A 17,583-nucleotide genomic window follows, 5' to 3' on the forward strand; every position below is an offset into this window, starting at 1 on the left:
GATTCCTGTTGGGTGTGGCCTCTCTGTGCTGGCTTTCTGACCCTACACGTGGGTCAGGAGAGCCTGGGCCTCTTCTCAGGAGCCCTCTGATCCCTGGATTCTGTGCTCTGCTTCCCTGTGTGCACCTTCCTGGTGGCGCTCCCAGCCAGAACACCATGCCAGGGTCTAATTTCATGGAGAACTGAAGTTCCTGCTTGGATGATCCTAACCCAGACCTAAGTGAGGAAACGGGGCCTTCAGCCCCCCCCCACCCCCCCGCACCCAGTTACAGATAATGCCCCAAATGCACGAGGCCCCTCTCCCCAGGCAGAGCGCTGCCCTTCCTTCCACCTGCATTTCTTTCCCAAGTTACGCAGGGGCTTCACTCTGCTCAGCAAAGAGGAAGAGATCGATCCATGGAGGCCGGCCAGCCCGTGCCCCCGCAGAGCCCAGCCCGCCCGAGTCGCCGCTCGCATGGTTTCTCCCGCGTGCGCGGCGTGGGCTTCCCCCGCCCGGCGCCCAACAAGTCTCCTTCGTCCAAGCTGCGCGCTGACGCGGGGCCGAGCAAGCGAGCGGGGGAGCGAGCGCGGGGAGCCCCAAGCCCCGGCCGGCTGCATCTGGGATTGCGCCGAGCCCAGCCTCGGTCCCCTCTCTGTGGGTAGGGATGGTTGAGTCCAGCCGCCGCGGCAGCGGCTCCTTGCGCCTCTAGCAGCCGTCTTCTGCGCTCCCCGCCTTCCTTCCCTCGCAGCCCCGCTCTGCGCCCGCCCCTCCCGCGTCTCCCACTCGCGGGCGCGCTCTCCAGCTGCCTCCGCTCCGCTCCGCTCCCCGCCTCCCTCCCGCAGCCTCGCCGCCGCGGTGCCTTCCTGCCCGGCTCGGCCGGCCCCGCCGCCCGCTCTCGGCCCGGAGCGGCTCAGCCCTGCAGTGGCTCGGGACCGATGCTAGGAGAGGGACGCGAGCCGGGCGCCGAGAGCTGCAGGAGGCGTCGGATGCGCGGCCGGCGGCGTCGGGACCGGGATCGCTCTCCGGCTCGCCTTGCCCTCCGGTGATTCTCGGCTGCGTCCGCGGCAGCGCCGCGCCTCCCGGAGCAGCCCGGCGTCGCGCGTGGAGGAGCCGCAGACATGACTGCGCGGAGGAGAGGCGAGGCGCCGCTGCTGCTCCTGCTGCCGGCCGCTCTGTGTGCCGGTCTCCTCGCCGCAGCAAACGGTAAGCGGCTCGCGGGGTTGGGGGAGAGCGCGGAGGCCCGGGCCGCGGTCGCGGTCGCGGTCGCGCGCGGGCTGGCTGGGGAGGGCAGGAACCGCGCGCCGGCAGCGCCGCGTTCTCCACCGCCCGGGAAGGAGCCCAGCGGCCCCCGCCGCTGAGCCCAGTGCTCGGCTACGGGAGACGCCGCTCTCCTCCCTCGCTTTTCCTCTTCTCGGGAGGACCGAGCCCGACCCGACTCGGCTGTAGCTGCGCCCCGACAGGGCTGCGCTGCCTCGGCCGAGACGCGGAGGCTGGGGCCCGGGCCGGGGCCGGGAGTTCCAGGACTTCGTCTGGGCCCGCGCACCTGGCGAGCTGGCCTTCCAAGTTCGGGTTCCCAGGGGGCTCGGGCACCCAGAGGCAGCGCTCACCGGGCCGACTCCCAGCACCCTCGCGCCCGTCTTCCGATCCTCCCTGCCCGCCTCCCACCTCCCGGAGCAACGGGAACCACCCTGCGATGTCGCCCTCGCCTCGCCTCGCCCCAGACTTTGCTCCCCGCAAGTTCTTAGGAGCTGGCCAGGGGCAAAAGGCAGCCAGGGAGATCCGGCCGCGCGTCCACGCCAGCAATATTTGCCTGGACCCCCAGAACCCAACCCGCTCAGGCCAGGGGCCCCTCGAGGTGTCCTAGGGGTTGAGGCTCTGTGAATTCGGTTTTCTCCTTGACATGAGTTGAGCCATGTTTTCCCCTCCCTACCCCACGGGCAGCATCCTGGGCGCTGGACACAGCTGGAGGGGAGGAGGAGGGAGAAGGGGGAGGTGGAGAGTGAATGGTGACCCCTGTTCAGCTTGGACCGCGGCTGCCCTGCGTCCTCATCCTGCCCTCCTCTGTGCTGCTGCCTCGGTCCTAAGGTCCTAAGGCTCCGAGCTTCGGGAGCCTGTGTGCACATTTGTCGTGACTCCCTGTGAAGGATGGGCTCAAATCTTAGGAGCTTGGTGACAGTCATCTGCTTGGTTGGTCCCCACATGAAATGCTTGCTCCCTTCCCCTCCGGACTCTTCTGCGTTTTCCCCATTTTCTGTTCGTCCAGTGGTCTCCATTCCAGAGGATGGAGAAGGCGAAGGTGGATTCGGTCTGCTGCGTGAACTCCACACGGGCCTGGAGAGGAGCAGGGTGGCATGGCCCGGACTGGTCGCCATCTGGGAACCTAGGACAGAACGATAGGTGGCCCGGGGCGCCGGCGCTCCCCTGCTTCTGCCCTCAGCCTCGTGTCTAGGGGAGGCTCCCCAAGAGCCTAAGGGAGCTTCACGGGTGGGTGTCAATCCCCAGAAACCGGGATCCCCAGGGCTGGGCTGGGGCGCCTCCCACGGACACATCCTCTGCCCCCTGCCCGCTTGGTGTACGCGTCCTGCGGATCCACTGGCCGCGAAGGCGCCACTGGCTGAGCAGGGCCTGAAGGGCAGGGGCCTCTGCTCGCCCTGGGTCAGCTGGAAATTGAGGGGCGACTCAGAGAAAGCCCAGAACAAGGAAGGCTGTGCCATGGGAGAGGCGCCTGCCTTGCGTCTGGGGGGTGCGGGGAAGGGTTGGGGACAGGACCAGGCTTGGCCCAGCAGAGCCCTTGCTGAAGAGGAAACACCTGCCACCCGCAACTCTGGAAAACTTCCCGCCAGTGCCCACACCCCAGTCTCTCCAGGCCGGCTGCCGCCTGCCCAGCAGGCAGCTGGGCTCCAGAGCTTTGGGTTTCCCCAGTGCCAGGAGCCCCAACTCCTTTTCCCGCAATTGTAGAGGTGGCTGCGTGGAGGCGCGGCGGCCCAGGCTCTGCTGTTTAATAATCTGCACACGTGTGAGCCGGGCGGATTCCGCCCCCACGCGGGTGGGCTGCTGCGCCAGCTCGGGCGCAGGCTGGGCGAGGTCGTGGAGGGGCTGGCTGTGGGCGGGGGCCGCTCCGGACCTGGACACAAACTCCCGGGCGCCCCGTAGGGCAGCCTTGAAGCGGAGCCCGCCGATGCTCGTGTGGGACCCCAGATTTAGGCGGTGTGGCCAAGAAGTGGAGCCTAAGGTCGGTCCCAGGCCCTGAGCGGTGCGGGAGCCCGGGGCGCGCGCGCACTCGCGCGGAGAGGGATCTGGACTCTGGGTCCCTGCGCTCACTGCGCTATTGTCTGGGCCCACGCGCGCCGCTGTTTCCTTAACCCCAGCGGGGCCGAACCCTCGTGTCCTCTGCGCGCGCGAGGACAGGTGCAAGCGCGAGGCCGGTGACGCCAGCGTCCGAGTCGCGGTGTGTGCTCAGACAACTGGAGCGAGGAGGTTCCTTTCCCTTGCCATACAATGGCCGGGTGGCCAAGGTCAGGCCTCTGCCCCGGGCGTTGCCTCTGGGCTCCTGGGCTGGGCTGCGAGGAGGTCTGGGCCGCTCTAGGCGCGTGCGCGCGGCGGGACGCCAGCCCCAGGCAATCGCCAGCCCCGGCAGGGCGCTGTGCACCTGGGAGGCAGCTCGCGCTGTGGCAAAGGCCGGCGCAGAGTTTCGGATAGTGGGGCATCTTCCTGACCTGCTTGCGGAGGCGTGTCGTAAGAAATTGCAAGCTGTGTGACTAAGGTCTCTAGAACAACATCCCGCCGGTGGCCGGTGTACTGTCAGCATTTGCCGGATGTCCTGGGCTCTTCATCACAACGTGGGGAGGACTAGGAATGCGCTGTTGATTTTCTTGTTGATTATGCGCGACGACGTTAGGACCGAGTTCCCCAGAGTGCATATCTCTTTAAAAGCGCCACCTTTTCAGACATTGCTTTAAAGAAAGAGAAAAAGGCACAAAGCATTCTCATCTACTGAATAGGTGGGACAGTTCATTCTGGAGTCCCTGCTCAGACCTGTGCCCTTAATCCAGGCCAATCTGCTGGCTGGCTGGGCAAAGTTTGTTTCTGAACTGCCTCTAGCTTGTGCGCAGCAAGGAGAATGCAAGTGTTGGCAGGTGCTACGGGAAAGCTCGCCTGGCCTGGTCAAAGGCTCCTCACCTGCGCAGAGCTGGAAACCAGAGGGAGGGCCAGAACAGCTTCCATCCGTGGCTGACCTGAAGCACCAGGGAAGAAATTTTCAAGCACAGAGCCGATTTCTGCAGGGTCAAATGCCTCAACCCTCAATGCTTCCAGATTTGGTATCTTACTACCATTAAAAAGAACAAATTCCCCGGCAGCAGAGGAATGCTAGGACCCTTAATTGTTGGTTCCATTCCTTCTTGGTGCGGCCACGGGCTTCACTGTGTCCTGATGAGGCCAGGAAACTCCTCTGACTGAGAGATTTAGGCAGGTGCCCACCTGCATCCACCATGCTCTGAAAAGGTGGAGCATTTCAAGTGCAGCTCTTATCTCTGCTTTAGGGGTTTCCTTAGCAAATCTCTCTCTCTCTCTCTCTCTCTCTCTCTCTCTCTCTCTCTCTCTCTCTCTCTCTGCATTGTCAAGACAGTTACTGTTATTATTAATGTTAACACAACACTGCTCAACTGAAAGCTTTCATGTACTTCGAAGGCGCACGCTTAGTTAGGAGCTTGGGGCTGTAAAGCTTCGGGTATGCAGAGGGGAACGTCTCCTCTGAGGCCACAGGCTTCATAGCTCAGTGGTGGCACAGTGAGTTCTCATGACAGATGCCCAGGCAAGGAGGCGGCAGGTAGCCTCAGGTGGTCTGCTTCCCCCAAGTCTCCATCACCTGTGCTCAGGACGCCTCCAAGGAGAGGGTTGGCTATTTTTATCCTGGCCTTCAGCTGACTGGTCGTGCTTGGTAAGGAGAGGGCCACAGCTGGCCTGCAAAGTTCCTCTAGGCAATACAGCCCAGGGCTGGGGGCAGCGCTTCCTTAGGCTCCAGTATGTCTCAAACAAACACCAACAGGAGCTTTGAAAATGTCAAGAAAATGGTTCTGCTTCCTTTAAGAAGTAGATAAACAGTGGCTCAGTGGCCACTTAGTGTTTGTTGCAGGAGATTCAGCAAATCCGGCACAGACATCCCTAAGCTTATCAAATGCAGATGGCATATTAAACAGTGCAGGCACTGCTGAATTATGAATGTGCTACTGCTAACTTACCCCCCCATAATCAAAGTAAGTCTCTAGAATGCACCCGCATTGCATTTGTGCCACGCTCCTCTTTGGCTTTTTCTACTGTTTGGAGTGCTTCCTTGTGTAAGGTAACTAAATCTTGTGGATGGTCCTTGTGCAGAGAAGATGACAAAACTGTGACTTCTTTGATTCTGATTAGACCTCAAGGGCTGATGTAACACATAAGATACCTGAAAGTTCAGGGATTCTGCAGCCCCTGTATCTGCGCCTTGGAGTTTGCAGAGGGTATTGGAGATCTGTTGACTCCAAGGCCTGGAGAAGAGGAACTTGGACTTGGAGAGCAGGATTGGGAACAGTCAAATCAGACTGATCCGGCATAGTGCTTTGGCCAACATGGAGACCAGAACCAGTGGGATGAGGCTGGGTGTGGCTCTTGAGACAAGGAAGTAAACATTGTGGCTGCGAAGACCCGACAGGATCCTGGAGGAGATCCACCCTCTGGTATTGCCTTCAGCTCCTACTTCATGTAGATCTCTGGATATCTTTTCCAAAACAGCCTGTCAGTATGCAAACCAAGAAATCTCGTTTAGCCATCAAGGCCTCGGTGCATGTGAGCAAGTTTTCCCTACCATGACTTGAGGAGGACCGTAAATGTCCTTGATTTATGGATAGATCTGCACTTAGAGTCCCATGTAGTCCCTACTGTACCATGCAATTAATAATCCCTTCGTGTGAAAGAGGACAGGAGGAAATTATGCAGTTGAGCTGCCTAAATGCATGACTTAGAGGAGTTTTGTAGACATAAAGGACACCTCATTGCCCCCTGCTCCCTAACAAACCAACCTCTTGGGGTGCAGAGCAGAAGGCAGTTCTCCCTTGGAGTCAGCTGTAATATTCTTTAAACCACTCATATCAACCAGGGTCGTTCATATCCAGATGAGTTGCCAGAATTTTCTTCATCCTCAGAAGTCTTCAGTGTAGCTTGGTGGAAGGTTCCACCATTCAGGAACCACCCTGTGTTCTAACGAGACCTCCTCTGATTTTATTGAAAGTAACATACCCGGGACAATGTTCTAGCACATTACTTGGTATTAGTCAGACCCTTGGACCTACCTTTGCAATGTCTCCACCCCAGAGGCTTTGGTAGATGAGAGAACAAACAGCACACAGGTATTGACACCTGTGAAAAATAGCTACTTTTATGTCATTGATGCCTCTGTGATTTCTCAGCTGAAACCTGTCTTCTCTTGCACTAGTTTTGTTTTAGCTCAGGAAAATGATGGAAGGGAAAGAATTATTTTGCTGTTGTTTTCCATCTAAGCAGCTCTAGGATCAGAGCGCATCCCCACACTAATGTCCTCCCCAGCGTGGATATGTGGCTGTGTGATTTCAGGATTGAGCCTGCGGCCCACGTGCGACAAGAGAAATACACACATGCGCAGAAGAGTCAGCTTGCCAGTGCTCCCTCCCAGCTCTTCACTAATAAGTTACTTACAGAGTAGAGTAGGATTAGAACCAGGGCAGTGAAATCCTGTAGCTACTGGTTTGACTCTAACTGCCTCAGTTAGTGTGTTTTTCTTCTTGCCGTCTTCATGCACTTGGAAATCCTTAACTTTAATAAAGTTGACGGAAAGCTAAGATGGCATGTGCTACTGTGGGAATGAATGTGACCTTGGCCTGGACAGTCCAGATCAGTGTCAGCAGCTCAAGGGGGAGAGAACAGGCGCTGGGGAGAAAGGTCTTGGCAGTAATCTGGGTCACGCGCCAGCCCTGCCGGGGCTTCATGTTGATGGCAGTTGCATGGCGACAGACGACCCACGCAGTTGTGCAGGCCTCGGTGCCCAATGTCCGCTGCCTCGGTGTGACTTCAGTGCAGGCCGCGTGGCCTGTCCTCCCAGAGGCTGCCCGCAAGCGGGGCGTGGGGGGGCAAAGTCCCCATGCTTGCTCAGCACTCCTGGCTGGGCAGTTCTGACAGTGCACAGAAGGGACTGGGCTTACCTAGGGCTGCACTGAATGCTGGGGAGTGCGGGCCGTGGACAAGGTCACTATGTAACAGACATAAATGTTTATAAAACATTTAACACCTTGCACACTTGTCTCTTCAATGTAAGGCATACAGTATGCGCTGCCTACCGGTGTCTGCGGGCCAGCTCTTCCACCCTTGGAGTCAGAGGCAGGTGGGGTGTCTGCTGATTAGTTCGTTAAGCCTCCACACGCCGATTCGCACACCAGCTCCATGGTGGAGAGCCCACATTATGAATTGTACGGTTACTTCAGAGGATGTTTTCTGCACTCTCAATACCTCTGTTATTGGTGTTCATCATCATAGGCTGTGTAATCACCTTTAAAGCAAACGTACAAGAAAGCTGCAGCTCAAGTCCTTGTCTATAATGTTTATGTCATGGGGAGACTTCAAGGGACAGCCCCTTTCATATAAAAATATCGTTAGAATGAATTACTTCAATTTTTTTATTTTACTGTTTAGTAGCCTTTGATGTAATTAATGTTATATAAGGAACAGCTAAATGTTAGAGTGAAATTTGAATTATTTGGGGGTTGATCTCTAATGAATTAAAAGCCTTTGAAATTAATTTTGAGTTCTAAGCAGTCATTTCTGAGTTGTGTAGGAATTCCTATGCCACTATTCAGAGCAACTTACTTTCCCCCTTAATTTTAAAGGAAATGTCTTGCTGATGAAGCATGTCAAGGGCCCTCATCTCTCACCTCCCAGTAGGATCATGTACCTTCAGTTACAGGACTGTGATTCTGAACTCTGGCCTGATGGCTCCCACAGGGCATTTCCTCTGCCTCCCTTCCCTAAGCTGGTTGTTGCCAACATGGCCAGCCTTGGGCTCCCAGCCAGTGGGGGTCTTGAGTGTGCGAGGCCAGGCCTTCCCACTAGGGTGCTGCTTCACTTTTCTTTCAAAGGCAGGAACGTAGGAGTGTGTTCAAAGCCATTTATAATTGTCACCACAATTCAAAGCATTGTTGTTGTTGTTGTTGTTGTTGTTGTTGTTGTTAGACTATTGTACTTTCATGTGTTCTACAGCTATGGAGCACTCAGGCTGAGGGCTGGGGTTGGTGCCTGCACACACACAACAGAGGCCTGGGCAACAGGAGCGCCATACCCTTAGAAGAGATAACTGAACTGTGCAGATAATTTCTCCTTGCAATGTAAATTTCCTCAGTGTCAGTTTTGCATTTTTCTTTCTGTCCTATTCTTTCTCTCCCTTTCTTTACAAAATGTAATAATTGTGGGAGATTGAAGCTCAGCTGCTGTGTTGGTGGCTTGTTTCATGTGTGCATGGGTGGCAGGTTACCTGCTCCATGGGCCTGCTGCGTTTCACATGGAACAATGCAAAGTGCAAGGACAGAATTCAGTGTACTTCAAAAACTAGATAATGTCAAGAGAAACTCAAGGAAGAAAAGTGATACTACTTTTAGGTGGGCCTGCCTGCCTGCCTGCCTGCCTGCCTGCCTTCCTTCCTTCCTTCCTTCCTTCCTTCCTTCCTTCCTTCCTTCCTTCCTTCTTTAGGACTCCAATCGCACTCAGGCCCTCGTGCTTACCAGGCAGGTGCTTATTCCCCTGAGTTATATCCCCAGCCCAAGGTGGGCTTCTCTTTACTAATCAATATTTTCAAGGGTCTAGGTGGAACTATTACCATTGGTCACCATGTGCATATTTCTCATCTGTCAAATATCTCTAACAGTGTAGATCTGAGGGCCAAAGAAGAGATTTTGGATGTTAATATTCCTGAATCAGGTCAACACCAGTATCTCGTGCCTGTAAGGAATAGTGACATATACCCACCAGCATTGTGTGAAGAAACTGAGGTACAGCATCCTTCTCTGTTCAGCCTTGTGGAACATGCCCATGTGTGTGTGTGTGTGTGTGTGTGTGTGTGTGTGTGTGTGTGCATGATTGGGGTTGGATCCAGTGACTTTACACTGAACCACACTCTCAGCTCTTTTTCTATTTTTTATTTTGAGACACAGTGTAAGTTGCTAAGCTGTTGGGCTCAGACTCGTGACCCTCCTGCCTCGGCCCCGGCAAGCCGGAGCTGCCCTTGTGTGCAGATGAGCAGAGAGAAGCTGGACCTCCGCCTTCAGGGCCTGTGTCCTGTAGCAGACAGCGAAGCTACCTGCTGGGACCCTGTGTGTACACACAGCGCCCCGTGAGGACACTTGGTGCCAGGGAGGAATGAGCGAGGCGTTTCTCGGTCTTTTCTCTTTACTATTTCGCACAACTATCATCTGTATTAACTAATCAAATTTAGCCTAGTTTCAAAAGGAAGAAAGTTTTCCTAAGCACAATTGTGCAATACACAATTGTGTGTCTTAGAAGGGGAACGCAAAGCATCAAAGTTCCATCAGTTTTACTCCCTTTCCTCCTGTGCTTCCCACTCTCTTGTCCCCGGATCCCTCCCATGCCTCTGAGAAGTCTTGAGGCCGTAGTGGAAGGGCTATGAACCAGCTCCAAGGGCAAATAGTCCCTGCTTCTTCAAATATGAACAACTCAAAGTGTAAGAAAGGGCCACATCACGGTGGGCCAGCTGGAGAGGCGTCTCTACAGCAGAGGGAAGGCGATCAGTTCCAGCGCGGGCGGGGCTGTGGGGAGAAGAAAGCCATCAGCACTGTCACCGCTGGGAACGCAAAACCATTCAGCCAGGTCACAAACCAGTGTGGCGGTTTGCACACAGTTCCTCAAAAAACTAAGAGATTGCTAAAAACTAGAAATGCCACCTGACCCAGCTGGGCTTCCTCTAGCCGTCTTCCTGAAAGAACTGAGAACACCACTTTGCACTGATGCACACACAGCCAAGCGTACAGCAGCACAGTTCACAGTAGGCATGTCCTGAAGCAGCCTATGTGTTGATCGACAGATGAATGGATACAGAAAATGTGGTGTTTGCACACCGTGGAGCACTATGCTGCCACGAAGAAGGCTAGACTTGGGGCATTCGTAGGAAATGGATGCATCTGGTGAGCAAAAGTTTAAGGGAAATAAATCAGACCTACAACTTCAGTATTTTATGATTTCTTTTATGTTAGAAACCTGAAATATAAATACACAGCAACATAAGAGGTAGATCACAGCAAGTGGGGAGATCTTTCTCAAATGAGAAAGGGAGTAAAAAAAAATAGAGGGAGGTGAGAGAGAGGAGATGGAAAAAGAATTTGAAGAAAAACCAGAAATAGATTATGAATAAGCAGAGGCCCGGGCTGCAAAGCAGACATCAGTGCTCCGGGGCTGCTGCGTCCTCCTGCAGGGCTCGCCTGCGCCTCCAGAAGGCTGCTGCTGCAAAGGGAAGCGAGATCACCGCATCCTGGGCCCCTTCCTGAACCCCACGCACTCAGGGGTCCTTCTCCTTCCCTCCCCTCCCCTCCCCTCCCCCCTCCCTCCCTCCCTTCTCACAGAGCCAGGAGGCCAGCGTGTCTCAGCAGCGGCCTTAGTTCTCGGCAGTGGGGTGCTTGAGGGCTCATGCCCTCGCTCCGGTCACTGTAATGACCTCTGATGAGATTCTAAGCGCACCTTAGCTTGGGAAGGAAAGCTGCGCGGCTCCCGGGCTGTGTTCTGGCCTCCCAGGTACCCAACAGACTTCCTGAAGCCCAGGGTGCTCCTGAGCGGCTCCGGGAGCCCCGTCTCCACCAGCAGAGCTGGGCTGTCCGACCAGTACCTCCTCGTGGGGTCTCAGGCATGGGCTCGTCCTGAGGCCCGCAGCTTTCTCTGCCCGTTGCATGCTGTGCGCGGTGACTGCGTGCGGAGCCTTTGCATCTCGTTTCTGCAGCCTCCCCTCTCCCGAGCGTGCACCGGGCTGCCAGGCTCTCCTCTCCTCCTCCTCCTCCTCCTCCTCCTCCTCAGGTCTGCGGCTCTTACCCGGTGGTCTGCACACGGTCCTCACAACGTAGGAAGCCACGGTTGGAGACCACTCAGAACGTGCTTCCCTGCTGGCTGCATCACTTTGCAGGTCCGGAGGCCGTGGCAGTGAAAGGCCCCGGGCGCTGAAGGACACGCGTGCAAACGCGGATCTGTCCACCTCGTCCTTGGGCACTCACCGCTGCTCTAACAAACCAGTGTTCGCAGGCGGGTGTCCCCGCGCTGATGCTGTGCCGGAGATCGTGTGAATCCGCAAAGGGGGAGCTGAAACTTGGCGCGGTTGGCACTGGCCGGGGAAGAAGTGGGCGCGGTCTGACCTGCGGCACCGCGGGAGGCTGAGGCAGAAGCGTCGCAGGAAGTCTGAGCCGGAACCGAGTCACATAGCAAATTAAACACATCTCAAAACTGAAGAAAGAAAATTAAAAAGGGGCTGGGCATGGAGCTCAGGGCAAGGGCCTGGGATTCCATTCCTAGCACATCCATCAGTCAGTCAATCGTTTTTGGAACCTCTCATGAAAGTCATTACTGTGCTATGCTTATTTGATTTCCTTGTGTTCGTTTTTCATGACTATTGGTATACAGAGTGAGATATCTGAGGCACTTTCATTTTCAGGTGACAATAATTTAATATTAGAGCTTGTTCAGCAGATATGTCAACTTACAATTGTCATTTTGATCTTCAGGATTATTTTATCTCTCAGCTTTTTAATTTAAAAGAATTACATAAGAGGCTTAAGGAACAAAGAAGAACTCATCAGTCTCTTTCTTTTACAACTGCAATTACAAAATTACCTTTCCAGGGCTTGGTGGTGGGATCGCAGTGGGAGACGTGGAAGGGACCTGTCAGGCTGCCGGAAAGCTGAGGCGTCCGTGACCTGCAAGCATAGCCGAGCTGGACTTCGGGCTGTGACTTACGTCTCCTGCCCAAGATGAGGGTAGGAGATCGCTCTCAGTTTCTGGAATGGACAGACGTCCAAAGCCTTTGAGAAAGAGTTGGTATAAAGATGCTACAGGAAGTACTGTATGACAAGGTGAACAGACTATCACTTCTTCTGTGAAAGTGGTTCTCTTACATCTTATATTTTAAGAACACAAATGAGGAGAAGAATACAATGCATAATGTAGAGAATTGGTGTCATTTATTGGCCTCAAAGTCATGATAAGAGGGGGGATGCCTGCCACAGCACTTTGACAAGAGCGTGAGGTCTTTGTCCCCAGAAGAGAGAGGCAGGCAGCTAGGGCCAGCATTGCACAGGGACCGTATGTTGTCCTCTGTTCCTGTGTTGGATTTCCCCAGGGGACCCGGTGCCACCTCTGGGCAGCCAGAGCCAGGGCAGCCCTCTGCTTGGTGCTCTTGGGTGAGGTTTGCTTCCTGCATGACTTCACTGACAGCAGAGAAGAGCACTGTTGTCACCATGCAGGCCGTGTGGGCCAGCCATGTGCTCAGCTCAGCCGGGTCCCTGCTTAGGGCCTCATGGGTGCGGCAGGTGCCAGACCAACCAGCCTACAGTCTGTCCCAAGGCCTAGTCGGAAGGGCTCAGGCAGTTGGCAGAACTTGGCGCCTGAGGCTGTAGGACTGCGGGTTCCTGCTGCCTCTTGGCTCACATTCAGCTGCGGTTCCTAGAGGCCATTTGGGGTTCTTTGGTCTGTGCAGGATTCCACAAAGGCAGGGAACCGTGGGTATTGGGGCGCACAGAGCCATGGAGCACAGGCGTGGCGAGCCACAGCCGCTCCTCTCCTGTCTACACAGCATTCAGTCTCTCATGTGGCCCTGATGAGGGTCCATGGCATTCACATGGAATGGGAGCGCGATGGCATGAAGACACCAGCGTCAGTGGGTAGGGTGTGTGGGGTCACCAGCCAAGGCTGTTCGCCACAGTTTTCCAGAAAACTAAAAGGAAATGCACACAGCTCACATGCCATGAGCCTGGGGCCTGACACACATGGCCAGTGAGTGCAAATAGGAGTTTGCATACGATCCTGAGCAAGGCGGGTAGGGCGCATTTGTCCAAAATCAGGGAAATTGCACACTGCCACTTAATTCACAATGCATACGTGAAGCTGCTGCTGTTAATCGTCCACGCAGAAAGCACATGGCCGGAGCTCACATAAAACACTGTGCACCTGGGAAGTGGCAAGTGGCCTAAAGGGGCGATTCTGCACCCATCCAGTGCCCAGTCACCAGCCCTGTAACTCAGAAGTGTAATGTCCCACAAAGACGTGTGCTCATGCCTCTTTGTGCTGTCCATACTGATGGAATATGGGCCGCAGCTTCAATTTCCATCACCTTTAAAGGGCCCGGCCGATCTTGCACGCCCTGCTCCCCTTTTCACATGCAAGTGCTGTGTGGTGGAGCGATGAACTACACCCGAGAAGCCGTGTGTGCCCTGGCCTTCCTTCCCTGGGTTGACAGTGGGCTGCTCCTGCACACATGAGTAGAGTAAGTGAAGGCTTGCTCACGCTGCAGTGCTGGTGCACAAATCTCTTTAGTTTTCTGAGCAACTATGGGCAGCAGTCTAAAAACAAATGGTTCTTAAGTTTTAAAAACTGTCCCCCAAAATATTTCTTATCAGACCATACTGATGGGCAATGAAGAGAAAGACTTATAAGAGTTCTAACCCTAAGGGCTCTTTGAGTTCACAGCTCCAAGTCACTTGTGACCCATACAAGGTGGTGCCCGGGTCTTTGGAGCTAGAGAACAGCTATCTGACAGCACATGGGCTCCCAACGGGCCAGGAACACGGCCCAGTGTGGCCCACGGAGCTTGTCCCCACGTGTCCTGTGCTCCACGTCCTTCTTTCGTTTGTGGCCCAGACTCTCCCACAGCTCCACTGACATCTCCCAGCTGCCATGAAGGGGCTTTCTGGGAAGACTGTGACCAGAACCATTCCGTGCTTCTGTGGAAAGCCTGCAGTGCTCCTGGTGGCTGGAGCTGCCCCCCCCCCCCATGTGAACCTGAAGCTCAGGGGTCAGCAGGACCCCTCTTGGTGTTCCAGGACCCTCAAGGGAGGAGAGGAGTGGTTCAGGATCTGAGGCTTCACAGACGCCCCCTCCAGCCCCTTCCACTGAAAAGGTACTGCCCAGTGTCTGTTCAGTGGTAAAAATGTTCCCTGCCAGTGGGGCCCGAGCCACACATTTGTCTTCACAGAATGTTTCATGCGAAGCTCACGGCACATCACATTTTACCAAGGCAACCTATTTCACTTGTTCAGACTTCTCAAGTTAATACAGTGAGATGCCTGCGTTTCTCAACTCTGCTTACAGCAGTTGAACCTGTGTCAGAGAAGGGGCACGGGGCATGATTTAGCTGGTGGCTCCTGTGTTAGGACAGATGTGGCTCATCATACTTCCTGTGTGCAAGGGGGTCTTACAAGCCCACCATGTGCACAGTTCAGAGTTACTACTGGCTATGCAGGGAGCAGCGCGCTCCCCTCCCAATGCGTGGCCTTGGGAAAGGGTGAGCTCACTTCTGGTAAGATGCCTAGAAGAGGGGTAGCTGGGCCGATGGGAAGTCTGGTGTTAGCTTTTTGAGAGTTTCCAGGTATCTCTGACCTAGGACAAGTTCCCTTCTAGGAAACTGTTCTTAGCCCAATGAAGTGAGTCTTACTGTGTGAGTTCCCTAACTTGAATGCTGGGAAGCTAAGAGCGTAGCCGGTACTCATTTCCTTAGCGATTGTACCAGTGGACACTCCCTGCTAGGGATGCAGGTGCCGTTTGAACCTTAGCCTCACCAGCATTTGTTGTCGTGAGATTTCCTGATGGTGGCCGCTCTGCTGGTGTAAGATGGACTCAGCGTTGTTTAATTTGCCATTCTGTAGTGCATAGAGATAGTGGACAGTTTTCATGTACTTATTGGCCATTTGTACTTTTTCTTCTTAGAAGTGCCTGTTCACTTCAGTTGTCCATTGTTATCGTGGTACCGGAGATTGAACTCAGGACCTTGCGCTTGCCAGGCAAGTGTTTATTCTACTGAGCTATCTCCCCAGCCCTTCAGATGCCTACTTTTTTGATTGAGTCTTTATTTTGGGAATCTAGTATTTTTGAGTTCTTCATGTATCATAGATACCATTTCTCTGTCTGAGGTACAGCAACTTTTTTTTCTTCTGTAGCTTGTCTGTTCACTTAGTTGATAATCATTTTGTACTGCAAACATACTAATAAACACAGTGAGCTCTTTGCTGCTGGGTTTCCATATTTTTGTCAAGGGGGTGCTAGCTAAAGCCAAAACTGCAAGGACTTAGAGGCTAAGCACATGTGAAAGCAGAACTGTACCTCGTTAATCTTAAATAAATTTTAGTAACTGTTATCTTTTAGCAATGAAAACATCAATAACATAATTCTTTGAGATATGTTCCTACAGGCAATATTTGAGGTAAATAGTTTGTCTTGTTTGGAGAGAAATTATTTGTAAGTGGAGGTTAATAATTCCACTTTATATTGAATATAATAAAAGTTTACAAATAACCTTGTCCCATCTTCCAGAACTTTCTAATATGTGCAGAATGCTTTTTATATCCTCATTGAATTTTTGGAATTACACATTATTAATAAGGGTAAATGACAATTAATTTTGGTTTTCGGCTTTACCTTTTTTTTGGTCTTCTGTCCATGTTGGTGTTCCTGGTGCCGCTTGGCACAGGCACACCAGCTTCTCGGCCCCTTCCTTGCCCTTTTTCCGTGCCTCCATCCCTGGCTATCTCCCTACTTCCTATAACCTTTCTGTTTTAACTTTGCCCCTTATTTATTATTTATTGGGGTTCTCCTTAGTCATTTGAACTTGTGCCTCAAATTCAGTGCAAATCATGCAAGCGACTCAGCCATATAGAGAGATGTGCTTTTGATATTGTTCGAGGCCAGTAGGCCTGAAACTTGAGAGAAACAGTAAAATAAAACAATAGAGACATTTAAAGTGTACTCCGGAGTGGAAATCTGTGTGGCTATTCCGGTATGTGGGCCGTGAAACCCCCAAAGGCAGTGGGACACTTTGTGGTCTGAATGAATGCATTTATTTTTCTAACTGCTTAATTTTCACCAAGGAAAGTATCTGAGGCCACTTGTAGAGAGGGATATTCGACGTGATCAGATTTGCAATTAAACCACTTGAGAAGCCCAGCTGGATTCCTTGCTTACGGGGAGATGCAGCACATCTACAGCGCTTGGGGCCCTGAGGAACAGTCGGGGGCACTGCAGCCCCCGGGGCACTGAGCTCTGTGAGCGGTGGGGACCCACTCCCCTTGAGCCTTGCTCCCCCTTCGGCCTGCCCCTGCTGACTGTGCTAGGACAGCCCACATCACCTGGTCTCCTCCCGCCGGATTTGGCTCCCCGTTCATGTCCTGCTCAGGCTGGAGGGACCCTTGAACTCAGAGCATCCCCGGCACTCGCTCAGCGCTCTGTGCTGGACACCAAGGGCTCTTGCCTGTGAGATCGCTGCTTACAAGAACAAGGGTGAAGCCCAAGTTGAGACATTTAGAAGAACGCATTTCTTGCACAGCCACAGCACTTAGAGGCCTTGGGCACGGGCTGTGTGGGAAGCAGGTGGCCACTCCTCAGACGTCCTCCCCAAGGCAGGGGGCTGAGTGGGGCTGCCAGAGGAGCGCCGGGGTTACCCCTCCACGGCGGCACAAAACCCTGAAATAGAGCGGTGGCGCACGGATGGTGAGATCTCCCATGCTGCGCGTCTTGGGGCCACTGGAGGGCGTGAGCTGCTGAGTGGTGGGTGCTCGGAGGCCACCTCTATTGTGTCAGTGCACTGTATCCTGGCTGGGTCATTTTCGTTTCAGTGAAGACTCCAGTGTGAGCATGTCTACCCAGGCGCTGGTGTGAGCTACGGCACCAGTTTGTGGGACGTGGCCCCGTGTCCTCAGTAAGGGCTTGCCTGGCAGGACCCTTCTTTCTCGTTTCAAGGAGCCGCATTCTGACCTTCAGTCTTACCTGTGCAGGTTAGTTCCTGCTCGTACTGGAGTCTTGTTGGAGGAGCTGCGTCACTAGTTAGTTACAGGCATCTTCACAGACAGAAAACAGCCAGCGAATAAGGGCACAAAAGAGAAGGCTGGCATTCTGCACAGTGCGTGAGGTCGCGGGACTCAGGGGCGCAGTCCTGCTCACAGAGGATGCTGGCACGCTGCTGGTGTGCAGGTGTGTGGTAGTGAGCACCTCCCGCCCTCACCTGGGCAGTGCCAGGATGGGAGACCGCCAGTGGGCAGCAGAATTGGGAGCGAAGGAGGCACCACTGGCCCACATCTCACTGTGCAGGCAGGGCCCGCTGCTCCTCTGGATTCTCACGTCTGACCAGCAGTGTGCCACACGCATCCGTAAGCTCAGATGCATGTGGGTGGCTCTCAAGTGAATAGTAGACAACGAGCCAGGGCTCCAGGCATTGTGCAGTGCAGCTAGCATGTGGAATTACTTCAGAGGTGATACTAGTTTTCCACAAGGACAGGCTGGACACAGGGACAGAGCTTATTGCACAATAATGTGCCGCTACAGTGCTAACTTGGCCTATGAGGATGGTGA

General features: G+C 54.1%; 1 protein-coding gene across 1 annotated transcript in view; it reads left to right on the top strand.

The window, feature by feature from the left end:
- Positions 1-468: 468 nt before the first annotated feature.
- Positions 469-17,583, top strand: part of Csmd1 (CUB and Sushi multiple domains 1) — a 1,642,653-nt gene continuing 1,625,538 nt past the window's right edge. Inside the window, exon 1 of the mRNA XM_012517218.2 lies at positions 469-1,182. Coding sequence (XP_012372672.2) covers positions 1,098-1,182 — 85 coding nt within the window. The 5' untranslated portion in view covers positions 469-1,097. The remainder of the gene's footprint in view (positions 1,183-17,583) is intronic.

This window comes from Octodon degus, unplaced genomic scaffold (genome assembly GCF_000260255.1).
Source record: "Octodon degus isolate 3935 unplaced genomic scaffold, OctDeg1.0 scaffold00155, whole genome shotgun sequence".
NCBI classification, from domain to species: Eukaryota; Metazoa; Chordata; class Mammalia; order Rodentia; family Octodontidae; genus Octodon; species Octodon degus.